At 52.5% G+C, this 25,227-nt stretch overlaps 2 protein-coding genes across 4 annotated transcripts in view; both read left to right on the top strand.

Moving 5' to 3' along the window:
- sox18 (SRY-box 18) overlaps window positions 1-25,227 on the top strand; it is a gene marked incomplete at its 3' end in the record, with an annotated part of 354,190 nt that overhangs the window by 39,129 nt on the left and 289,834 nt on the right.
- Window positions 6,309-13,931, top strand: samd10 (sterile alpha motif domain containing 10). Of its 3 annotated transcripts, none has more exons than XM_031894759.1 (5): window positions 6,309-7,050; window positions 9,515-9,696; window positions 10,828-10,996; window positions 13,324-13,424; window positions 13,537-13,931. In XM_031894759.1, the coding sequence occupies exons 1-5, from the start codon at window positions 6,966-6,968 to the stop codon at window positions 13,567-13,569; spliced, it is 570 nt and encodes a 189-aa protein (XP_031750619.1). In that variant the 5' UTR covers window positions 6,309-6,965; the 3' UTR covers window positions 13,570-13,931. The 3 variants fall into 3 exon arrangements, with proteins under 3 accessions (XP_031750619.1, XP_031750617.1, XP_031750618.1); XM_031894758.1 differs by having other exon boundaries at window positions 6,321-7,050; window positions 13,324-13,464; XM_031894757.1 differs by having other exon boundaries at window positions 13,324-13,931.

Below are 25,227 nucleotides of genomic sequence, written 5' to 3'. Positions count from 1 at the left end.
ATTGGCTGGCTCTCAGGGAACTGTCCAGTCAAGGGGGGGATACAAAGAGCTGATTGGCTGGCTCTCAGGGAACTGTCCAGTCAAGGGAGGGGATACAAAGAGCTGATTGGCTGGCTCTCAGGGAACTGTCCAGTCAAGGGAGGGATACAAAGAGCTGATTGGCTGGCTCTCAGGGAACTGTCCAGTCAAGGGAGGGATACAAAGAGCTGATTGGCTGGCTCTCATGGAACTGTCCAGTCAAGGGAGGGGATACAAAGAGCTGATTGGCTGGCTCTCAGGGAACTGTCCAGTCAAGGGAGGGATACAAAGAGCTGATTGGCTGGCTCTCAGGGAACTGTCCAGTCAAGGGGGGGATACAAAGAGCTGATTGGCTGGCTCTCAGGGAACTGTCCAGTCAAGGGGGGGATACAAAGAGCTGATTGGCTGGCTCTCAGGGAACTGTCCAGTCAAGGGAGGGATACAAAGAGCTGATTGGCTGGCTCTCAGGGAACTGTCAGTCAAGGGAGGGATACAAAGAGCTGATTGGCTGGCTCTCAGGGAACTGTCCAGTCAAGGGAGGGATACAAAGAGCTGATTGGCTGGCTCTCAGGGAACTGTCAGTCAAGGGAGGGATACAAAGAGCTGATTAGCTGGCTCTCATGGAACTGTCAGTCAAGGGAGGGATACAAAGAGCTGATTGGCTGGCTCTCAGGGAACTGTCCAGTCAAGGGAGGGATACAAAGAGCTGATTGGTGGACAAAGCACCCAGCAGAACTTTTATCCCTTCTGATTGGCTGCTGCGAGTCGTGCCAGTCGTGGGCTCTGTAGGTCTGTGGCTATGGAGGAGTTAATGTAGGGGCTTAGAGAACATTAACCTTCTCTCTGCCAGATACAGGTAAGGAGGCCTTTCATTAACCCCTCCGGGAATCACGGTCAGTGTCTGCATGTCCAGCAGCAAAATGGTTAATGAAAAAGGGGCCCTGAATTTGACATATGCGTCTACTTGTCCTTTAATTCCACCCGCCTGTGTTTGTCCCTGTGGGCGGTGCCATGAAGGCTGTCACATGTTGGCATGACAGTGGCACAGGAACTGCCCAGCCAATCATTCCTGTGGGTGGGGCCAAAGTGTATCTGTCACTTTAATTTAAAAAAAACAGTTTTTCGCATGGATTTGATAAATTTCCTGTGTTTTGTGCCCCTCCCCTATTCTCTTCATTATAATGGGAAGCCACGCCCCCACTGCCCACGCCAGCGCCACCTCTCTGATGCCCCAAGTACTGGGCTCTGTCTATAAACAGTCACCCCATGTTGCCAACTATCCATGAGGCATGCAGTCTCTCCTGTCTGAGGTCTCTCATAGAGCTGCAGTCTCTCCTGCCTGAGGTCTCTCATAGAGCTGCAGTCTCTCCTGTCTGAGGTCTCTCATAGAGCTGCAGTCTCTCCTGTCTGAGGTCTCTCATAGAGCTGCAGTCTCTCCTGCCTGAGGTCTCTCATAGAGCTGCAGTCTCTCCTGTCTGAGGTCTCTCATAGAGCTGCAGTCTCTCCTGCCTGAGGTCTCTCATAGAGCTGCAGTCTCTCCTGTCTGAGGTCTCTCATAGAGCTGCAGTCTCTCCTGTCTGAGGTCTCTCATAGAGCTGCAGTCTCTCCTGCCTGAGGTCTCTCATAGAGCTGCAGTCTCTCCTGCCTGAGGTCTCTCATAGAGCTGCAGTCTCTCCTGCCTGAGGTCTCTCATAGAGCTGCAGTCTCTCCTGCCTGAGGTCTCTCATAGAGCTGCAGTCTCTCCTGTCTGAGGTCTCTCATAGAGCTGCAGTCTCTCCTGCCTGAGGTCTCTCATAGAGCTGCAGTCTCTCCTGTCTGAGGTCTCTCATAGAGCTGCAGTCTCTCCTGTCTGAGGTCTCTCATAGAGCTGCAGTCTCTCCTGCCTGAGGTCTCTCATAGAGCTGCAGTCTCTCCTGTCTGAGGTCTCTCATAGAGCTGCAGTCTCTCCTGCCTGAGGTCTCTCATAGAGCTGCAGTCTCTCCTGTCTGAGGTCTCTCATAGAGCTGCAGTCTCTCCTGTCTGAGGTCTCTCATAGAGCTGCAGTCTCTCCTGCCTGAGGTCTCTCATAGAGCTGCAGTCTCTCCTGCCTGAGGTCTCTCATAGAGCTGCAGTCTCTCCTGCCTGAGGTCTCTCATAGAGCTGCAGTCTCTCCTGCCTGAGGTCTCTCATAGAGCTGCAGTCTCTCCTGTCTGAGGTCTCTCATAGAGCTGCAGTCTCTCCTGCCTGAGGTCTCTCATAGAGCTGCAGTCTCTCCTGTCTGAGGTCTCTCATAGAGCTGCAGTCTCTCCTGCCTGAGGTCTCTCATAGAGCTGCAGTCTCTCCTGTCTGAGCTCTCTCATAGAGCTGCAGTCTCTCCTGCCTGAGGTCTCTCATAGAGCTGCAGTCTCTCCTGCCTGAGGTCTCTCATAGAGCTGCAGTCTCTCCTGCCTGAGGTCTCTCATAGAGCTGCAGTCTCTCCTGCCTGAGGTCTCTCATAGTGCTGCAGTCTCTCCTGCCTGAGGTCTCTCATAGAGCTGCAGTCTCTCCTGCCTGAGGTCTCTCATAGTGCTGCAGTCTCTCCTGCCTGAGGTCTCTCATAGAGCTGCAGTCTCTCCTGTCTGAGGTCTCTCATAGAGCTGCAGTCTCTCCTGCCTGAGGTCTCTCATAGAGCTGCAGTCTCTCCTGCCTGAGGTCTCTCATAGAGCTGCAGTCTCTCCTGCCTGAGGTCTCTCATAGAGCTGCAGTCTCTCCTGCCTGAGGTCTCTCATAGAGCTGCAGTCTCTCCTGCCTGAGGTCTCTCATAGAGCTGCAGTCTCTCCTGCCTGAGGTCTCTCATAGTGCTGCAGTCTCTCCTGCCTGAGGTCTCTCATAGAGCTGCAGTCTCTCCTGCCTGAGGTCTCTCATAGAGCTGCAGTCTCTCCTGCCTGAGGTCTCTCATAGAGCTGCAGTCTCTCCTGCCTGAGGTCTCTCATTGAGCTATAGAGCTGCAGTCTCTCCTGCCTGAGGTCTCTCATAGAGCTGCAGTCTCTCCTGCCTGAGGTCTCTCATAGAGATATAGAGCTGCAGTCTCTCCTGTCTGAGGTCTCTCATAGAGCTGCAGTCTCTCCTGCCTGAGGTCTCTCATAGAGCTGCAGTCTCTCCTGTCTGAGGTCTCTCATAGAGCTGCAGTCTCTCCTGTCTGAGGTCTCTCATAGAGCTGCAGTCTCTCCTGCCTGAGGTCTCTCATAGAGCTGCAGTCTCTCCTGTCTGAGGTCTCTCATAGAGCTCCAGTCTCTCCTGCCTGAGGTCTCTCATAGAGCTGCAGTCTCTCCTGTCTGAGGTCTCTCATAGAGCTGCAGTCTCTCCTGTCTGAGGTCTCTCATAGAGCTGCAGTCTCTCCTGTCTGAGGTCTCTCATAGAGCTGCAGTCTCTCCTGCCTGAGGTCTCTCATAGAGCTGCAGTCTCTCCTGCCTGAGGTCTCTCATAGAGCTGCAGTCTCTCCTGCCTGAGGTCTCTCATAGAGCTGCAGTCTCTCCTGCCTGAGGTCTCTCATAGAGCTGCAGTCTCTCCTGCCTGAGGTCTCTCATAGAGCTGCAGTCTCTCCTGCCTGAGGTCTCTCATAGAGCTGCAGTCTCTCCTGTCTGAGCTCTCTCATAGAGCTGCAGTCTCTCCTGCCTGAGGTCTCTCATAGTGCTGCAGTCTCTCCTGCCTGAGGTCTCTCATAGAGCTGCAGTCTCTCCTGTCTGAGGTCTCTCATAGAGCTGCAGTCTCTCCTGCCTGAGGTCTCTCATAGAGCTGCCAGTCTCTCCTGCCTGAGGTCTCTCATAGAGCTGCAGTCTCTCCTGCCTGAGGTCTCTCATAGAGCTGCAGTCTCTCCTGCCTGAGGTCTCTCATAGAGCTGCAGTCTCTCCTGTCTGAGGTCTCTCATAGAGCTGCAGTCTCTCCTGCCTGAGGTCTCTCATAGAGCTGCAGTCTCTCCTGCCTGAGGTCTCTCATAGTGCTGCAGTCTCTCCTGCCTGAGGTCTCTCATAGAGCTGCAGTCTCTCCTGCCTGAGGTCTCTCATAGAGCTGCAGTCTCTCCTGCCTGAGGTCTCTCATAGAGCTATAGAGCTGCAGTCTCTCCTGCCTGAGGTCTCTCATAGAGCTGCAGTCTCTCCTGTCTGAGGTCTCTCATAGAGCTGCAGTCTCTCCTGCCTGAGGTCTCTCATAGAGCTGCAGTCTCTCCTGCCTGAGGTCTCTCATAGAGCTGCAGTCTCTCCTGCCTGAGGTCTCTCATAGTGCTGCAGTCTCTCCTGCCTGAGGTCTCTCATAGAGCTGCAGTCTCTCCTGCCTGAGGTCTCTCATAGAGCTGCAGTCTCTCCTGCCTGAGGTCTCTCATAGAGCTGCAGTCTCTCCTGCCTGAGGTCTCTCATAGAGCTGCAGTCTCTCCTGTCTGAGGTCTCTCATAGAGCTATAGAGCTGCAGTCTCTCCTGCCTGAGGTCTCTCATAGAGCTGCAGTCTCTCCTGTCTGAGGTCTCTCATAGAGCTGCAGTCTCTCCTGCCTGAGGTCTCTCATAGAGCTGCAGTCTCTCCTGTCTGAGGTCTCTCATAGAGCTGCAGTCTCTCCTGCCTGAGGTCTCTCATAGAGCTGCAGTCTCTCCTGCCTGAGGTCTCTCATAGAGCTGCAGTCTCTCCTGCCTGAGGTCTCTCATAGAGCTGCAGTCTCTCCTGCCTGAGGTCTCTCATAGAGCTGCAGTCTCTCCTGCCTGAGGTCTCTCATAGAGCTGCAGTCTCTCCTGTCTGAGGTCTCTCATAGAGCTGCAGTCTCTCCTGCCTGAGGTCTCTCATAGAGCTGCAGTCTCTCCTGCCTGAGGTCTCTCATAGAGCTGCAGTCTCTCCTGCCTGAGGTCTCTCATAGAGCTGCTGTCTCTGTCAGTATGTTGCAGTCACACTAATGGCATGGGGCTTTGTGCTGAGCAGATGGGGCAGAAATATAACTGCCCCCCCATAGAATGAGTTGTGTCCCACATTCCCAGCCTGGGGCAATCGGCTCATCCCTTTGTCTCGGAGACTAAGTGGCTTTTTTGCTGGGGGGTCTCTGTGCTGCTGAGGGACGGGGGGGCATGATCCCTTCCCCCATTTATTTCTAGAGAGGAGAGAAAGCCACGTCCCATAGAGACTGAACCCCCATCCCTGCATCAACCCACTGCCCCCCAAATTCCCTACAGGGACCCCCACTGCCCCCCAAATTCCCTACAGGGACCCCCACTGCCCCCCAAATTCCCTACAGGGACTCCCACTGCCCCCCAAATTCCCTACAGGGACCCCCACTGCCCCCCAAATTCCCTACAGGGACCCCCACTGCCCCCCAAATTCCCTACAGGGACCCCCACTGCCCCCCAAATTCCCTACAGGGACCCCCACTGCCCCCCAAATTCCCTACAGGGACTCCCACTGCCCCCCAATTCCCTACAGGGACCCCACTGCCCCCCCAAATTCCCTACAGGGACCCCCACTGCCCCCAAATTCCCTACAGGTACTCCCACTGCCCCCCAAATTCCCTACAGGGACCCCCACTGCCCCCCAAATTCCCTACAGGTACTCCCACTGCCCCCCAAATTCCCTACAGGTACTCCCACTGCCCCCAAATTTCCCTACAAGGTACTCCACTGCCCCCCCAAATTCCCTACAGGTACTCCCACTGCCCCCAAATTCCCTACAGGGACCCCCACTGCCCTCCAAATTCCCTACAGGTACTCCCACTGCCCCCAAATTCCCTACAGGTACTCCCACTGCCCCCCAAATTCCCTACAGGGACTCCCACTGCCCCCAAATTCCCTACAGGGACCCCCACTGCCCCCAAATTCCCTACAGGGACCCCCACTGCCCCCCAAAATTCCCTACAGGTACTCCCACTGCCTCCAAATTCCCTACAGGTACTCCCACTGCCCCCCAAATTCCCTACAGGTACTCCCACTGCCCCCCAAATTCCCTACAGGGACCCCCACTGCCCTCCAAATTCCCTACAAGGTGCCCCCCCCGTACATTTGGGGGGCCACTAAGAGGGTTAAAAGCCAGTACTATGATATCATTTACCCGCATCTTTCCCAGATTCCCATTTACCGCCCCCCCCCCCCAAAGTATTAGGATAATGTGAGAAACAAGATCAGATGGGGGGTCACAAACCTGTGAGTCTGACACCTGGAATAAACCTGCCCCTTGGGCCCCTCCAACCCCCCAATATTTCCAATCACCACCCTCCCCTCCCCCAGGCACAAAGCGGTTGCCCCTGCCATGTCCCAGGTATGTAGCGCAGGTCGGTACCCCCAGATCCCCCCACAGAGCCCATTCAGCCCCCCAATACAGCACCGCGGTGCGACCCGCACGTACGGCCCAAGGCTGGGACAGAGAGACAGTCGCACAGTCAGGGGATGGCGGAGAGACAGTCGCACAGTCAGGGGATGGCGGAGAGACAGTCACACAGTCAGGGGATGTCGGAGAGACAGTCGCACAGTCAGGGGATGGCGGAGAGACAGTCGCACAGTCAGGGGATGGCGGAGAGACAGTCGCACAGTCAGGGGATGTCGGAGAGACAGTCGCACAGTCAGGGGATGTCGGAGAGACAGTCGCACAGTCAGGGGATGGCGGAGAGACAGTCGCACAGTCAGGGGATGGCGGAGAGACAGTCACACAGTCAGGGGATGTCGGAGAGACAGTCGCACAGTCAGGGGATGGCGGAGAGACAGTCGCACAGTCAGGGGATGGCGGAGAGACAGTCGCACAGTCAGGGGATGTCGGAGAGACAGTCGCACAGTCAGGGGATGTCGGAGAGACAGTCGCACAGTCAGGGGATGGCGGAGAGACAGTCGCACAGTCAGGGGATGGCGGAGAGACAGAGGATGGAGAGACGTCAGGGATGAGAGTGCCCCCCCCCCCCCGGAGCCGCTCCCCCTCCCTCCCCCAATCAGACAGCTCCGCTCCCACCCTGAGTCTGTGACCCCAATGCCCGATGTTCAGTGACCTTCCTGCCCGGAGAGGGGAGAGGGACCGGCCGGGCACAGGGAGCTGCAGTCCGCTCAGGGCCAACATGGAGAGTAAGTCTGGGGGGCGATCCGCCGGGGCTGGGGGGGTTGTGCCAACGGCTTTGTCTGGGAACCGGGACATTCTACCGGGAGTCATAGATGTACATGTGAGTGGGGCAGTGAGTGTGAGTGGGGCAGTGAGTGTGAGTGGGGCAGTGAGTATTAGTGAGTGGGCAGTATTAGTGAGTGAGTGGAGCAGTGAGTATTAGTGAGTGAGTGGGGCAGTGAGTATTAGTGAGTGAGTGGGGCAGTGTGAGTGGGGCAGTGAGTATTAGTGAGTGAGTGGGGCAGTGAGTATTAGTGAGTGAGTGGGGCAGTGTGAGTGGGGCAGTAAATATTAGTGAGTGAGTGGGGCAGTGAGTATTAGTGAGTGAGTGGGGCAGTGAGTATTAGTGAGTGAGTGGGGCAGTGTGAGTGGGGCAGTGAGTATTAGTGAGTGAGTGGGGCAGTGAGTATTAGTGAGTGAGTGGGGCAGTGAGTATTAGTGAGTGAGTGGGGCAGTGTGAGTGGGGCAGTGAGTATTAGTGAGTGAGTGGGGCAGTGAGTATTAGTGAGTGAGTGGGGCAGTGAGTATTAGTGAGTGAGTGGGGCAGTGAGTATTAGTGAGTGAGTGGGGCAGTGTGAGTGGGGCAGTGAGTATTAGTGAGTGAGTGGGGCAGTGAGTATTAGTGAGTGAGTGGGGCAGTGTGAGTGGGGCAGTAAATATTAGTGAGTGAGTGGGGCAGTGAGTATTAGTGAGTGAGTGGGGCAGTGAGTATTAGTGAGTGAGTGGGGCAGTGTGAGTGGGGCAGTGAGTATTAGTGAGTGAGTGGGGCAGTGAGTATTAGTGAGTGAGTGGGGCAGTGTGAGTGGGGCAGTGAGTATTAGTGAGTGAGTGGGGCAGTGAGTATTAGTGAGTGAGTGGGGCAGTAAATATTAGTGAGTGAGTGGGGCAGTGGGTATTAGTGAGTGAGTGGGGCAGTGAGTATTAGTGAGTGAGTGGGGCAGTGTGAGTGGGGCAGTGAGTATTAGTGAGTGAGTGGGGCAGTGTGAGTGGGGCAGTGAGTATTAGTGAGTGGGGCAGTGAGTATTAGTGAGTGAGTGGGGCAGTGAGTATTAGTGAGTGAGTGGGGCAGTGAGTATTAGTGAGTGAGTGGGGCAGTGTGAGTGGGGCAGTGAGTATTAGTGAGTGAGTGGGGCAGTGTGAGTGGGGCAGTGAGTATTAGTGAGTGAGTGGGGCAGTGAGTATTAGTGAGTGAGTGGGGCAGTGAGTATTAGTGAGTGAGTGTGGCAGTGAGTATTAGTGAGTGAGTGGGGCAGTGAGTATTAGTGAGTGAGGCAGTGTGAGTGGGGCAGTAAATATTAGTGAGTGAGTGGGGCAGTGAGTATTAGTGAGTGAGTGGGGCAGTGAGTATTAGTGAGTGAGTGGGGCAGTGAGTATTAGTGAGTGAGGCAGTGAGTGTGAGTGGGGCAGTGTTACTGGGTGTATTTGGGGTGCAAGTCTCTAGGTTGGGGGGGCATCTCACTCAGTAATTTGGGGCAGCGCTGTCCTATCAAGTATTTGATCTTATTTGTAAGATTTCTCTGGACCCTCCCACATTTGCCCCTCCCACATTAGTCCCTCCCACGTTTGCCCCTCCCACATTAGTCCCTCCCACGTTTGCCCCTCCCACATTAGTCCCTCCCACATTGGGCTCAGAGTTTTAAAGATAACACAATGGGGATCATTTACATCCACAAGTGCAATTTGCCCCCCCCCCCCCCCCCCCCCCAGTCACAGACTCTTTATTGTTTCCCTTACACTCCCTAAATGTCTTTAAACACTTTGCTGCCTAAAACTCCCAGCAGCCCCAGCACAGGCTCATTGCCCAGTGAGTCTCTATTTGCCCAGTGAGTCTCTATTTGCCCAGTGAGTCTCTATTTGCCCAGTGAGTCTCTATTTGCCCAGTGAGACTCTATTTGCCCAGTGAGTCTCTATTTGCCCTGTGAGACTCTATTTGCCCAGTGAGTCTCTATTTGCCCAGTGAGTCTCTATTTGCCCAGTGAGTCTCTATTTGCCCTGCGAGACTCTATTTGCCCAGTGAGTCTCTATTTGCCCAGTGAGTCTCTATTTGCCCAGTGAGTCTCTATTTGCCCAGTGAGTCTCTATTTGCCCAGTGAGACTCTATTTGCCCAGTGAGTCTCTATTTGCCCAGTGAGTCTCTATTTGCCCAGTGAGTCTCTATTTGCCCAGTGAGACTCTATTTGCCCAGTGAGTCTCTATTTGCCCAGTGAGTCTCTATTTGCCCAGTGAGTCTCTATTTGCCCAGTGAGTCTCTATTTGCCCAGTGAGTCTCTATTTGCCCAGTGAGTCTCTATTTGCCCAGTGAGACTCTATTTGCCCAGTGAGTCTCTATTTGCCCAGTGAGTCTCTATTTGCCCAGTGAGTCTCTATTTGCCCAGTGAGACTCTATTTGCCCAGTAAGTGCCCTGTGTGCCCATTCTGTGTCTCTGGCAGCCGCCACCCACCTGCGCTTTGGCCACGCCCCCCTGGACCTCACCGTGTCGTCAGAGAACCTGAGTCGGCGCCTCCAGCGGGAAATGGGCAGCAGCCTGACCTGGCATGACGGGCGCGGGCACCGCTCAGCCACAGGGAGGGCAATTAAGCTCCTCAAACAGCCCGGAACTGAGGTCACCCAGGTAGGTGCCCCCAGGAGTCCTGACTCTTCTGCCCCTGGGTCACACATGCAGGGAACAGATACCCCGAGTCTTCTAAGATTCCCCTGAGTCTGATTGGCTACAGGTTGGTTACCCCTGAGTCTGATTGGCTACATGTTGGTTACCCCAGAGTCTGATTGGCTACAGGTTGGTTACCCCTGACTCTGACTGGCTACAGGTTGGTTACCCCTGAGTCTGATTGGCTACAGGTTGGTTACCCCAGAGTCTGATTGGCTACAGGTTGGTTACCCCTGACTCTGACTGGCTACAGGTTGGTTACCCCTGAGTCTGATTGGCTACAGGTTGGTTACCCCTGAGTCTGATTGGCTACAGGTTGGTTACCCCTGAGTCTGATTGGCTACAGGTTGGTTACCCTGAGTCTGATTGGCTACAGGTTGGTTACCCCTGAGTCTGATTGGCTACAGGTTGGTTACCCCTGAGTCTGATTGGCTACAGGTTGGTTACCCCTGAGTCTGATTGGCTACAGGTTGGTTACCCCTGAGTCTGATTGGCTACAGGTTGGTTACCCCTGAGTCTGATTGGCTACAGGTTGGTTACCCCTGACTCTGACTGGCTACAGGTTGGTTACCCCTGAGTCTGATTGGCTACAGGTTGGTTACCCCTGACTCTGACTGGCTACAGGTTGGTTACCCCTGAGTCTGATTGGCTACAGGTTGGTTACCCCTGAGTCTGATTGGCTACAGGTTGGTTACCCCTGAGTCTGATTGGCTACAGGTTGGTTACCCCTGACTCTGACTGGCTACAGGTTGGTTACCCCTGAGTCTGATTGGCTACAGGTTGGTTACCCCTGAGTCTGACTGGCTACAGGTTGGTTACCCCTGAGTCTGATTGGCTACAGGTTGGTTACCCCTGACTCTGATTGGCTACAGGTCAGATAGCCCCCTGATTTGTCCCATGTTGGCCAGGCATAGGCTGATAGAGCTGCTGATTTGGCCATTGGTCAGTGGGTCCCATTAGGCCCAGCAGAGCCCCCGACCCAATCAGATTGCCCTGAATCAGCCCCAGACATGGGCCCCATAGACTTCTTTGGGTGACATATTGGGCCCCTGTACAGAACTGCCCCCATACGGACTCCCTGTATCCCCGGTGCAGGTCCGGCCCAGCGGTCACTATGGGGTTTATCACACGAGTCCGACCTTCAGCTGCGGCACCAAACCCGTGGTTCTGTGGAGCCAACAGGACGTCTGCAAGTGGCTAAAGAAGCATTGTCCCTACAACTATCTCACCTACGTGGAGGCCTTTGCCCACCATGCCATCACAGGTACCCGCCCCCCGGGCATTCCCTCCCACCATGCCATCACAGGTACCCGCCCCCCGGGCATTCCCTCCCACCATGCCATCACAGGTACCCGCCCCCCGGGCATTCCCTCCCACCATGCCATCACAGGTAACCGCCCCCCGGGCATTCCCTCCCACCATGCCATCACAGGTACCCGCCCCCCCGGGCATTCCCTCCCACCATGCCATCACAGGTACCCGCCCCCCGGGCATTCCCTCCCACCATGCCATCACAGGTACCCGCCCCCCGGGCATTCCCTCCCACCATGCCATCACAGGTACCCGCCCCCGGGCATTCCCTCCCACCATGCCATCACAGGTAACCGCCCCCCGGGCATTCCCTCCCACCATGCCATCACAGGTACCCGCCCCCCGGGCATTCCCTCCCACCATGCCATCACAGGTTACCCGCCCCCCGGGCATTCCCTCCCACCATGCCATCACAGGTACCCGCCCCCCGGGCATTCCCTCCCACCATGCCATCACAGGTACCCGCCCCCCAGGCATTCCCTCCCACCATGCCATCACAGGTACCCGCCCCCCGGGCATTCCCTCCCACCATGCCTCACACCATGTGTAAGTGTGAGTGAGTGTGTAAGTGTGAGTGTGTAAGTGAGTGCGTAAGTGTGAGTGTGTAAGTGTGAGTGTGTAAGTGTGAGTGTGTAAGTGTTAGTGAGTGTGTAAGTGTGAGTGTGTAAGTGAGTGCGTAAGTGTGAGTGTGTAAGTGTGAGTGTGTAAGTGAGTGCGTAAGTGTGAGTGTGTAAGTGTGAGTGTGTAAGTGAGTGCGTAAGTGTGAGTGTGTAAGTGTGAGTGTGTAAGTGAGTGCGTAAGTGTGAGTGTGTAAGTGTGAGTGTGTAAGTGAGTGCATAAGTGTGAGTGTGTAAGTGTGAGTGTGTAAGTGTGAGTGTATAAGTGAGTGAGTGTGTGAGTAAGTGTGTAAGTTTGAGTAAGTGTTAGTGTGTGTGTGTGTAAGTGTGAGTGAGTGTGTAAGTAAGTGTGAGAGTGTAAGTGTGAGTGAGTGTGTAAGAGTGAGTGTGTGTGAGTGAGTGTGTAAGTGTGAGTGAGTGTGTGAGTGTGTGTGTAAGTGTGAGTGTGTGTAAGTGTGAGTGTGTGTGTGTAAGTGTGAGTGTAAGTGAGTGTGTAAGTGTGAGGGAGTGTGTAAGTAAGTGTGTGTGTAAGTGAGTGTGTAAGTGTGAGTGAGTGTGTAAGTAAGTGTGAGTGTGTGTGTGTGTAAGTGTGAGTGTGTGTGTAAGTGTGAGTGAGTGTGTGTGTGTGTGTAAGTGTGAGTGTGTGTGTAAGTGAGTGTGTGAGTGTGTAAGTGTGAGTGAGTGTGTGTGTGTGTGTAAGTGAGTGTGAGTGTGTAAGTAAGTGTGAGAGTGTAAGTGTGAGTGTGTAAGTGAGTGTGTAAGTGTGAGTGTGTGAGTGAGTGTGTGTGTGTAAGTGTGAGTGTGTGTGTAAGTGAGTGTGTAAGTGTGAGTGTGTAAGTGTGAGTGTGTAAGTGAGTGCGTAAGTGTGAGTGTGTAAGTGTGAGTGTGTAAGTGAGTGCGTAAGTGTGAGTGTGTAAGTGTGAGTGTATAAGTGAGTGAGTGTGTGAGTAAGTGTGTAAGTTTGAGTAAGTGTTAGTGTGTGTGTGAGTGTGTGTGTGTGTGTGTGTGTGTAAGTGTGAGTGAGTGTGTAAGTAAGTGTGAGAGTGTAAGTGTGAGTGAGTGTGTGAGTGTGTAAGAGTGAGTGTGTGTAAGTGTGAGTGTGTGTGTAAGTGAGTGTGTAAGTGTGAGGGAGTGTGTAAGTAAGTGTGTGTGTAAGTGAGTGTGTAAGTAAGTGTGAGTGTGTGTGTGTGTAAGTGAGTGTGTAAGTGTGAGTGAGTGTGTGTGTAAGTGTGAGTGTGTGTGTAAGTGAGTGTGTAAGTGTGAGTGAGTGTGTAAGTAAGTGTGAGTGAGTGTGTGTGTGTGTTTGTAAGTGTGAGTGAGTGTGTGTGTGTAAGTGAGTGTGAGTGTGTAAGTAAGTGTGAGAGTGTAAGTGTGAGTGTGTAAGTGAGTGTGTAAGTGTGAGTGTGTAAGTGTGAGTGAGTGTGTGTGTGTGTGTGTGTAAGTGTGTGTGTAAGTGAGTGTGTAAGTGTGTGTGAGTGAGTGTGTAAGTGTGAGTGAGTGTGTAAGTGTGAGTGTGTGTGTGTAAGTGTGAGTGTGTAAGTGTGAGAGTGTAAGTGTGAGTGAGTGTGTAAGAGTGAGTGTGAGTAAGGTAGTTCTAGGGTGCCAGTAAGTATTTGGGGCCCCCGGGGGGGGCACATGACCCCAAATCCTCTCGTTCCTATAGGTCGGGCCCTGCTGAGGTTGAATGCGGAAAAGCTGCAGCGAATGGGAATTACCCATGAGTCTCAGTGGCAGGAGGTGCTACAACAGGTGCTGCAGTTGCAGGTGAGAGAGGAAGTGAGGAACCTGCAGCTGCTCAGTCAGGGTAAGAAGGGAGAGGACTGGGGGGTATTTGTGCCCCCGGCTGCCCCCACTCACCCCCTGGTGTATCTCACAGCTTCCTATGGAGACTTCTGAGCCGAGAGCCTGAGGGACTGAGATCACTGTGACTGTCACATCTGGGATTGGCTACCTCATCCTCCAATCAGCAGCCGGGACCGGCCGGGGGGGGGGATCCTGCATGAACATTCCTGGCACCTCAACTACATGTCTGTTCCCTCAAGCAAATCAACTGCAGCACAAGAATCCTTCAGAGAGTCCAGCAGGAACTGTCGGCGGCAGAGTCTCCCCCAGAACTGCACTTTGTCTGTTGTACAGCAGGGGGCGCTGTGTCTGCTTTTGTCTGTGTGTAACGAGTAGGGGAAATGGCTGTGAGTAGGGAGTAGGAGCAGTGCAGGGCTGTGAGTAGGGAGTAGGAGCAGTGCAGGGCTGTGAGTAGGGAGTAGGAGCAGTGCAGGGCTATGAGTAGGGAGTAGGAGCAGTGCAGGGTATGAGTAGGGAGTAGGAGCAGTGCAGGGTATGAGTAGGGAGTAGGAGCAGTGCAGGGTATGAGTAGGGAGTAGGAGCAGGGCTGTGAGTAGGGAGTAGGAGCAGTGCAGGGTATGAGTAGGGAGTAGGAGCAGTGCAGGGTATGAGTAGGTAGTAGGAGCAGTGCAGGGTATGAGTAGGGAGTAGGAGCAGTGCAGGGCTGTGAGTAGGGAGTAGGAGCAGTGCAGGGTATGAGTAGGGAGTAGGAGCAGTGCAGGGTATGAGTAGGAGCAGTGCAGGGTAGGAGTAGGGAGTAGGAGCAGTGCAGGGTAGGAGTAGGGAGTAGGAGCAGTGCAGGGTATGAGTAGGGAGTAGGAGCAGTGCAGGGCTGTGAGTAGGGAGTAGAAGTAGTGCAGGGTATGAGTAGGGGGTAGGAGCAGTGCAGGGCTGTGAGTAGGGAGTAGGAGCAGTGCAGGGCTGTGAGTAGGGAGTAGAAGTAGTGCAGGGTATGAGTAGGGGGTAGGAGCAGTGCAGGGCTGTGAGTAGGGAGTAGGAGCAGTGCAGGGCTGTGAGTAGGGAGTAGGAGCAGTGCAGGGTATGAGTAGGGAGTAGGAGCAGTGCAGGGTATGAGTAGGGAGTAGGAGCAGTGCAGGGTATGAGTAGGGAGTAGGAGCAGTGCAGGGTATGAGTAGGGAGTAGGAGCAGTGGCAGGGCTGTGAGTAGGGAGTAGGAGCAGTGCAGGGTATGAGTAGGGAGTAGGAGCAGTGCAGGGTAATGAGTAGGAGCAGTGCAGGGTAGGAGTAGGGAGTAGGAGCAGTGCAGGGTAGGAGTAGGGAGTAGGAGCAGTGCAGGGTATGAGTAGGGAGTAGGAGCAGTGCAGGGCTGTGAGTAGGGAGTAGAAGTAGTGCAGGGTATGAGTAGGGGGTAGGAGCAGTGCAGGGCTGTGAGTAGGGAGTAGGAGCAGTGCAGGGCTGTGAGTAGGGAGTAGAAGTAGTGCAGGGTATGAGTAGGGGGTAGGAGCAGTGCAGGGCTGTGAGTAGGGAGTAGGAGCAGTGCAGGGCTGTGAGTAGGGAGTAGGAGCAGTGCAGGGTATGAGTAGGGAGTAGGAGCAGTGCAGGGTATGAGTAGGGAGTAGGAGCAGTGCAGGGTATGAGTAGGGAGTAGGAGCAGTGCAGGGTATGAGTAGGGAGTAGGAGCAGTGCAGGGCTGTGAGTAGGGAGTAGGAGCAGTGCCAGGGTAGGAGTAGGGAGTAGGAGCAGTGCAGGGTAGGAGTAGGGAGTAGGAGCAGTGCAGGGTAGGAGTAGGGAGTAGGAGCAGTGCAGGGTAGGAGTAGGGAGTAGGAGCAGTGCAGGGTATGAGTAGGGAGTAGGAGCAGTGCAGGGCTGTGAGTAGGGAGTAGAAGTAGTGCAGGGTATGAGTAGGGAGTAGGAGCAGTGCAGGGCTGTGAGTAGGGAGTAGAAGTAGTGCAGGGTATGAGTAGGGGTAGGAGCAGTGCAGGGCTGTGAGTAGGGAGTAGGAGCAGTGCAGGGCTTGTGAGTAGGGAGTAGAAGTAGTGCAGGGTATGAGTAGGGAGTAGGAGCAGTGCAGGGCTGTGAGTAGGGAGTAGAAGTAGTGCAGGGTATGAGTAGGGAGTAGGAGCAGTGCAGGGTATGAGTAGGGAGTAGAAGTAGTGCAGGGTATGAGTAGGGAGTAGGAGCAGTGCAGGGCTGTGAGTAGGGAGTAGAAGTAGTGCAGGGTATGAGTAGGGGGTAGGAGCAGTGCAGGGCTGTGAGTAGGGGGTAGGAGCAGTGCAGGGTATAAGTAGGGAGTAGGAGCAGTGCAGGGTATGAGTAGGGAGTAGAAGTAGTGCAGGGCTGTGAGTAGGGAGTAGAGTCATTACTGCACTATGAGTGGGGTGCAGAGGTAGGAGGGGTAGGAGTAGGGGCAGTTGAACAGACAATAACTAAAGTCCTACAAGGTGTAGGTCAGGGTTGCACAAGTTGGAGGAATACATTGGAATACATTGGAGGGGCCCCAGTTATAGTTGGCAGGGGGGCCCCAGTTATAGTTGGTAGGGGGGGCCCAGTTATAGTTGGTAGGGGGGCCCCAGTTATAGTTGGTAGGGGGGCCCAGTTATAGTTAGTAGGGGGGCCCAGTTATAGTTGGTGGGGGGGCCCCAGTTATAGTTGGTAGGGGGGCCCCAGTTATAGTTGGCAGGGGGGCCCCAGTTATAGTTGGTAGGGGGGCCCCAGTTATAGTTGGTAGGGGGGCCCAGTTATAGTTAGTAGGGGGGCCCAGTTATAGTTGGTGGGGGGGCCCCAGTTATAGTTGGTAGGGGGGCCCAGTTATAGTTGGTGGGGGGGCCCCAGTTATAGTTGGTAGGGGGGCCCAGTTATAGTTGGTGGGGGGGCCCAGTTATAGTTGGTAGGGGGGCCAGTTATAGTTGGTGGGGGGGCCCAGTTATAGTTGGTAGGGGGCCCAGTTATAGTTGGTGGGGGGGCCCCAGTTATAGTTGGTAGGGGGGCCCAGAGGGGGGCCCAGTTATAGTTGGTGGGGGGGCCCCAGTTATAGTTGGTAGGGGGGCCCCAGTTATAGTTGGTAGGGGGGCCCAGTTATAGTTGGTAGGGGGGCCCAGTTATAGTTGGTAGGGGGGCCCAGTTATAGTTGGTAGGGGGCCCAGTTATAGTTGGTAGGGGGGCCCAGTTATAGTTGGTAGGGGGCGCCCAGTTATAGTTGGTGGGGGGGCCCAGTTATAGTTGGTAGGGGGGCCCAGTTATAGTTGACAGAGGGGCCCCAGTTATAGCTGGTGGGGGGCCCAGTTATAGTTGGTAGGGGGGGCCCAGTTATAGTTGGTAGGGGGGCCCAGTTATAGTTGGTGGGGGGGCCCAGTTATAGTTGGTAGGGGGGGTAAGAGTGTGCAGATGGGACAGTCCCAGTAGGGGGCCCTGCGGGGGCTGCCAGGAGATCAGCACCTGCACCAGGGGAGGAGTGTGATTGGATGTCGTTGGGGGGGCGGGATCAGAAGTAAAATTGCAACCTCCCTTCCTTATTCAGCCAATCTGAGCCCCTAAATAATAACAGAATGTTCCATGTGTCACATTGTATGGGGGGGGGGGGGGGCTGCGCTTCAGCAATACCGGTGTATATATCCCACAATCCCCCAGCAATATATATACTGTATATAGAAACCCCTTCTGGCCGCTGCTGCCCCCTACTGGCCGGCAGGAGAAATACACTGATATTTGTAATAAGGGAAACAAATCAGCAATAATATAAAGGGGAAATTAACCTTAACAATATTTTGGGCATTTTTTTTGTCTCCATCCCAGAAGTGGAACAGCGGGGGGGGGGGTTTATCCATTTCTTTGTTTATCCATCAGTTTTAATGCATGGTCAGGTTGCTATGGTGAAACTGACCCTAGCAACCTGACCATGCATTAAAACTGATGGATAAACAAAGAAATGGATAAAATAAGATTAATGGCTGCAAATTAAAATGGAAAGAAACATAAACCCCACTGGGAGTTACTGGGCAGATTACTGGTGCCGGCCCGCTCTCCCTGATTTGCTGTTTATATTGTACATAATTATTTATTCAGATACACGAACGAATAGGAACGTTTGTACATATGGTAGCGCTTTCTCAGCCAAACACTGTGAATATGGGGGGGTTAGAGTGTCAGCTCTGCGGTCGGGTCCTGCAGAAATGAGGAGGAAATACAAGGGGTCACAGGGGGGCACATTTGGTATCAATGGGGCTGTTTCCTCTGTGCGGCCCCCGAGGTGCCACGGTCAGTGCATGTGCCAAAGGGGGGGGCTTGGGGTGCTGAACCCCCACAATCCCAACTGTCTTGTCTACTGGTTTTTTTAATAAGTTTCTTTTTAATAAATCATTAATTCTGATTCTGTGTCTTGTGATCAATTTGTTATAAAATCTGTTGCCCTAACTGCCCCCCGTACTGCCTTACGCCCCCTAACCCTAATATATACCCCTAGCCCCCTAACCCCAATATATACCCCTTGCCCCCTAACCCTAATATATACCCCTAGCCCCCTAACCCTAATATATACCCCTAGCCCCCTAACTCTAATATATACCCCTAGCCCCCTAACTCTAATATATACCCCTAGCCCCCTAACCCTAATATATACCCCTAGCCCCCTAATATATACCCCTACCCCCTAAACCCCAATATATACCCCTTGCCCCTTATCCCTAATATATACCCCTAGCCCCAACTCTAATATATACCCCTAGCCCCCTAACTCTAATATATACCCCTAGCCCCCTAACCCTAATATATACCCCTAGCCCCCTAACCCCAATATATACCCCTAGCCCCCTAACCCTAATATATACCCCAGCCCCCTAACTCTAATATATACCCCTAGCCCCCAACTCTAATATATACCCCTAGCCCAACCCTAATATATACCCCTAGCCCTTAAACCCCAATATATACCCCCTTTTGCCCCTAACCCTAATATATACCCCTAGCCCCCTAACCCTAATATATACCCCTGGCCCCCTAACCCCAATATATACCCCTTGCCCCTAACCCCAATATATACCCCCCAATATATACCCCTGGCCCCCTAACCCTAATATATACCCTAGCCCCCTAATATATACCCCTAGCCCCCTAACCCCAATATATACCCCTAGCCCCCTAACCCTAATATATACCCCTAGCCCCCTAACCCTAATATATACCCCTAGCCCCCTAACTCTAATATATACCCCTAGCTCCCTAACCCTAATATATACCCCTGGCCCCCTAATATATTACCCTAATATTACCCCTACCCCCTACCCCAATATATTACCCCTAGCCCCCTAACCCTAATATATACCCCTAGCCCCCTAACTCTAATATATACCCCTAGCCCCCTAACCCTAATATATACCCCTATCCCCCTAACCCTAATATATACCCCTAGCCCCCTAACTCTAATATATACCCCTAGCTCCCTAACCCTAATATAACCCCTGGCCCCCTAATATATACCCTAATATATACCCCTAGCCCCCTAACCGCAATATATACCCCTAGCCCCCTAACCCTAATATATACCCCTAGCCCCCTAACTCTAATATATACCCCTAGCCCCCTAACCCTAATATATACCCCTGGCCCCCTAACCCCAATATATACCCCTAGCCCCCTAACCCCAATATATACCCCAGCCCCCCTAACCCTAATATATACCCCTAGCCCCCTAACCCTAATATATACCCCTAGCCCCCTAACTCTAATATATACCCCTAGCCCCCTAACCCTGTGAATATGGGGGGGTTAGAGTGTCAGCTCTGCGGTCGGGTCCTGCAGAAATGAGGAGGAAATACAAGGGGTCACAGGGGGGCACATTTGGAATCAATGGGGCTGTTTCCTCTGTGCGGCCCCCGAGGTGCCACGGTCAGTGCATGTGCCAAAGGGGGGGCTTGGGGTGCTGAACCCCCACAATCCCAACTGTCTTGTCTACTGGTTTTTTTAATAAGTTTCTTTTTAATAAATCATTAATTCTGATTCTGTGTCTTGTGATCAATTTGTTATAAAATCTGTTGCCCTAACTCCCGCCCATACTGCCTTACGCCCCCTAACCCTAATATATACCCTAATATATACCCTAGCCCTAACCCCAATATATACCCCTAATATATACCCCTAACCCCAATATATACCCCTAGCCCCCTAACCCCAATATATACCCCTGCCCCCCTAACCCTAATATATACCCCTAGCCCTAACTCTAATATACCCCTTAGCCCCCTAACCCTAATATATACCCTGCCCCCTAACCCCAATATATACCCCTTGCCCCCTAACCCCAAAATATACCCCTTGCCCCTAACCCCAATATATACCCCTTGCCCCCCCTAACCCCAATATGTACCCCTAGCCCCCTAACCCCTAACCCCAATATATACCCCTAGCCCCCTAACCCCAATATGTACCCCTAGCCCCCTAACCCCAATATATACCCCTAGCCCCCTAACCCCAAAATATACCCCTTACCCTAAAATATACCCCTAGCCCCCTAACCCCAATATATACCTCTAGCCCCCTAACCCCAATATATACCCCTAGCCCCCTAACCCTAATATATACCCCCAATATATACCCCTAGCCCCCTAACCCTAATATATACCCCTGGCCCCCCTAATATATACCCCTAGCCCCCTAACCCCAATATATACCCTTAGCCCCCTAACCCCAATATATACCCCTAGCCCCCTAACCCCAATATATACCCCTAGCCCCCTAACCCTAATATATACCCCCAATATATACCCCTAGCCCCCTAACCCTAATATATACCCCTGGCCCCCTAATATATACCCCTAGCCCCCTAACCCCAATATATACCCCTAGCCCCCTAACCCCAATATATACCCCTATCCCCCTAACCCCCAAATATACCCCTGCCCCTAACTCTAATATATACCCCTAGCCCCTAACCCCAATATATACCCCTAGCCCCCTAACCCTAATATATACCCCTAGCCCCCTAACCCCAATAATACCCCTATCCCCCTAACCCCAATATATACCCCTAGCCCCCAACCCTAATATATACCCCTAGCCCCCTAACCCCAATATATACCCCTAGCCCCCTAACCTAAAATTATACCCCAAAATACCCCTAGCGCCCCTAACCCTAATATATACCCCTGGCCCCTAATATATACCCCTAGCCCCCTAACCCCAATATATACCCCTAGCCCCCTAACCCCAATATATACCCCTATCCCCCTAACCCCAATATATACCCCTGGCCCCCTAACTCTAATATATACCCCTAGCCCCCTAACCCAATATATACCCCTAGCCCCCTAACCCTAATATATACCCCTAGCCCCCTAACCCCAATATATACCCCTATCCCCTAACCCCAATATATACCCCTAGCCCCCTAACCCCAATATATACCCCTAGCCCCCAACCCAATATATACCCCTAGCCCCCTAACCCCCAATATATACCCCTAGCCCCCTAACACCAATATATACCCCCTAGCCCCCTAACCCTAATATATACCCCTAGCCCCCTAACTCTAATATATACCCTACCGCTAATATATACCCCTAGCCCCCTAACCCCAATATATAACCCTAGCCCCCTAACCCTAAAATATACCCCTAGCCCCCTAACCCAATATATACCCCTAGCCCCCTAACCCCAATATATACCCCTAGCCCCCTAACCCTAAAATATATACCCTAGCCCCCCCCCCTAAATATACCCCCCCCTATTCCCCCCAACCCTAATATATACCCCTAGCCCCCTAACTCTAATATATACCCCTAGCCCCCTAACCCTAATATATACCCCTGGCCCCCTAACCCCAATATATACCCCTTGCCCCCTAACCCCAATATATACCCCTGGCCCCCTAACCCTATATATACCCCTGGCCCCCTAATATATACCCCTAATATATACCCCTAGCCCCAACCCCCAATATATACCCCTAGCCCCCTAAATATAACCCTAGCCCCCTAACCCTAATATATACCCCTAGCCCCCTAACTCTAATATATACCCTAGCCCCTAACCCTAATATATACCCCTGGCCCCCTAACCCCAATATATACCCCTTGCCCCCTAACCCCAAATATACCCCCAATATATACCCCTGGCCCCTAACCTAATATATACCCCTAGCCCCCTAATATATACCCCTAGCCCCCTAACCCCAAATATACCCCTAGCCCCCTAACCCTAATATATACCCTGCCCCCTAATATATACCCCTAGCCCCCTAACCCCAATATATACCCTTAGCCCCTAACCCCAATATATACCCTAGCCCCCTAACCCCAATATATACCCCTAGCCCCCTAACCCTAATATATACCCCCAATATATAACCCTAGCCCCCTAACCCTAATATATACCCCTGGCCCCCTAATATATACCCCTAGCCCCCTAACCCCAATATATACCCCTAGCCCCTAACCCCAATATATACCCCTATCCCCCTAACCCCAATATATACCCCTGGCCCCCTAACTCTAATATATACCCCTAGCCCCCTAACCCCAATATATACCCCTAGCCCCCAACCCCTAATATATACCCCTACCCAACCCCAATATATACCCCTATCCCCCAAACCCCAATATATACCCCTAGCCCCCTAACCCTAATATATACCCCTAGCCCCCCTAACCCAATATATACCCCTAGCCCCCTAACCCTAATATATACCCCCAATATATACCCCTAGCCCCTAACCCTAATATATACCCCTGGCCCTAATATATACCCCTAGCCCCCTAACCCCAATATATACCCCTAGCCCCCTAACCCCAATATATACCCCTATCCCCCTAACCCCCAATATATACCCCTGGCCCCCCCCTAACTCTAATATATACCCCTAGCCCCCTAACCCCAATATATACCCCTAGCCCCCTAACCCTAATATATACCCCTAGCCCCCTAACCCCAATATATACCCCTATCCCCCTAACCCCAATATTACCCCTAGCCCCCTAACCCCAATATATACGCCCTAGCCCCCTAAACCCCAAATACCCCTAGCCCCCTAACCCCAATATATACCCCTAGCCCCCTAACCCCAATATATACCCCTAGCCCCCTAACCCTAATATATACCCCTAGCCCCCTAACTCTAATATATACCCCTTACCCTAATATATACCCCTAGCCCCCTAACCCCAATATATACCCCTAGCCCCCTAACCCTAAAATATAACCCCTAGCCCCCTAACCCCAATATATACCCCTAGCCCCCTAACCCCTATATACCCCTGCCCCTAAACCCCATATATACCCCTAGCCCCCTAACCCTAATATATACCCCTAGCCCCTAACCCTAATATATACCCCTAGCCCCCTAACTCTATATTATACCCCTAGCCCCCTAACCCTAATATATACCCCTGGCCCCCTAACCCCAATATATACCCCTTGCCCCCTAACCCCAATATATACCCCTGGCCCCTAACCCTAAATATTACCCCTGGCCCCCTAATATATACCCCTAATATATACCCCTAGCCCCCTAACCCCAATATATACCCTAGCCCCCTAATATATACCCCTAATATATACCCCTAGCCCCCTAACCCCAATATATACCCCTAGCCCCCTAACCCTAATATCTATACCCCTAGCCCCCTAACCCTAAGTATATTCCCCTAGCCCCCTAAACTCTAATATATACCCCTAGCCCCCTAACCCTAATATATACCCCTGGCCCCCTAACCCCAATATATACCCCTTGCCCCCTAACCCCAATATATACCCCCAATATATACCCCTGGCCCCCTACCCTAATATATACCCCTAGCCCCCTAACCCCAATATATACCCTAGCCCCCTAACCCTAATATATACCCCTAGCCCCCTAACCCTAATATATACCCTAGCCCCCTAACTCTAATATATACCCCTAGCTCCCTAACCCTAATATTATACCCCTGGCGCCCCTCTAATATATACCCCTAATATATACCCCTAGCCCCCTAACCCTAATATATACCCCTAGCCCCCTAACTCTAATATATACCCCTAGCTCCCTAACCCTAATATATACCCGGCCCCCTAATATATACCCCTAATATATACCCCTAGCCCCCTAACCCCAATATATACCCCTAGCCCCCTAACCCCAATATATACCCCAGCCCCCTAACCCCAATATATACCCCTAGCCCCCTAACCCTAATATATACCCTAGCCCCCTAACCCTAATATATACCCCTAGCCCCCTAACCCTAATATATACCCCTAGCCCCCTAACCCCAATATATACCCCTATCCCCCTAACCCCAATATATACCCCTAGCCCCCTAACCCTAATATATACCCCTAGCCCCCTAACCCCAATATATACCCCTAGCCCCCTAACCCCAATATATACCCCTAGCCCCCTAACCCCAATATATACCCCTTAGCCCCCTAACCCTAATATATACCCCTAGCCCCCTAACTCTAATATATACCCCTTACCCTAATATATACCCCTAGCCCCTAACCCCAATATATACCCCTAGCCCCGCTACCCTAAAATATACCCCTAGCCCCCTAACCCCAATATATACCCCTAGCCCCCTAACCCCAATATATACCCCTAGCCCCCTAACCCTAATATATACCCCTAGCCCCATAACCCCAATATTACCCCTAGCCCCCTTACCCTAAAATATACCCCTAGCCCCTAAACCTAATATATACCCCTAGCCCCCTAACCCCAATATATACCCCTAGCCCCCTAACCCTAATATATACCCCTAACCCCAATATATACCCCCTAGCCCCTAACCCTAAAATATACCCCTAGCCCCCTAATCTAATATATACCCCTTACCCAATATATACCCCTAGCCCCCTAATCCCAATATATACCCTAGCCCCCTAACCCCAATATATACCACCTAGCCCCTTACCCTAATATATACCCCTAGCCCCCTTACCCTAAAATATACCCTAAGCCCAAACCCTAAAACTATACCCTAGCCCCCTTACCCTAAAATATACCCCTAGCCCCCTAAACCTAATATATACCCCTAGCCCCCTAACCCCAATATATACCCCTTACCCTAATATATACCCCTAGCCCCCTAACCCTAATATATACCCCTTACCCTAAAATATACCCCTAGCCCCCTAACCCCAATATATACCCCTAGCCCCCTAACTCTAATAAATACCCCTTACCCTAATATATACCCCTAGCCCCCAACCCTAATATATACCCCCAATATATACCCCTGGCCCCCTAAAATATACCCCTAGCCCCCTAACCCAATATAACCCTTACCCTAATATTATACCTAGCCCCGTAACCCAATATATACCCCTAGCCCCTAACCCCAATATATACCCCTAAACCTAATATATACCCCTAGCCCCCTAACCCCAATATATACCCCTAGCCCCCAACCCTAATATATACCCCTAGCCCCCTAACCCCAATATATACCCCAAGCCCCCTAACCCCAATATATATAGTTGGATATGGGGGTGCCACAGGCAAGGATATTGGGGTGTAGCAGGTATAGGGATCAGATGAAGGAGAAATACAGCCGGGGTGGGACGGGTTATTAGTTTGGGGTACATCAGATACAGTGCACCAGTTTAGGGGTACAGTCGGAGATGGGTATCAGTATGGGGAGTGGGGGAGTAAATTTGGGGTTACATAAAGCGCACAATGGCTACAGTGGACATGATAGGTTAAAGTATAGGGGTACAGTGGGTATGTGGGGTACAGTAGGTATGTGGGGTACAGTAGGTATGTGGGGTACAGTAGGTATGTGGGGTACAGTGGG

The sequence above is a fragment of the Xenopus tropicalis genome, chromosome 10 (genome assembly GCF_000004195.4).
Source record: "Xenopus tropicalis strain Nigerian chromosome 10, UCB_Xtro_10.0, whole genome shotgun sequence".
Taxonomy (NCBI): domain Eukaryota; kingdom Metazoa; phylum Chordata; class Amphibia; order Anura; family Pipidae; genus Xenopus; species Xenopus tropicalis.
Note: the sequence above shows the minus strand (reverse complement) of the source record. Positions and strands in the feature narration are given on the sequence as shown.

Bases quoted from the DNA above. Each gene is read 5' to 3' on its own strand.
- samd10 (XM_031894757.1), top strand. From the start codon at position 6,966: ATGTTCAGTGACCTTCCTGCCCGGAGAGGGGAGAGGGACCGGCCGGGC. The intron at 7,051-9,514 runs GTAAGTCTGGGG...TGTCTCTGGCAG, and splicing joins GCTCAGGGCCAACATGGAGA to CCGCCACCCACCTGCGCTTT. The intron at 10,997-13,323 runs GTACCCGCCCCC...TCGTTCCTATAG, and splicing joins TGCCCACCATGCCATCACAG to GTCGGGCCCTGCTGAGGTTG.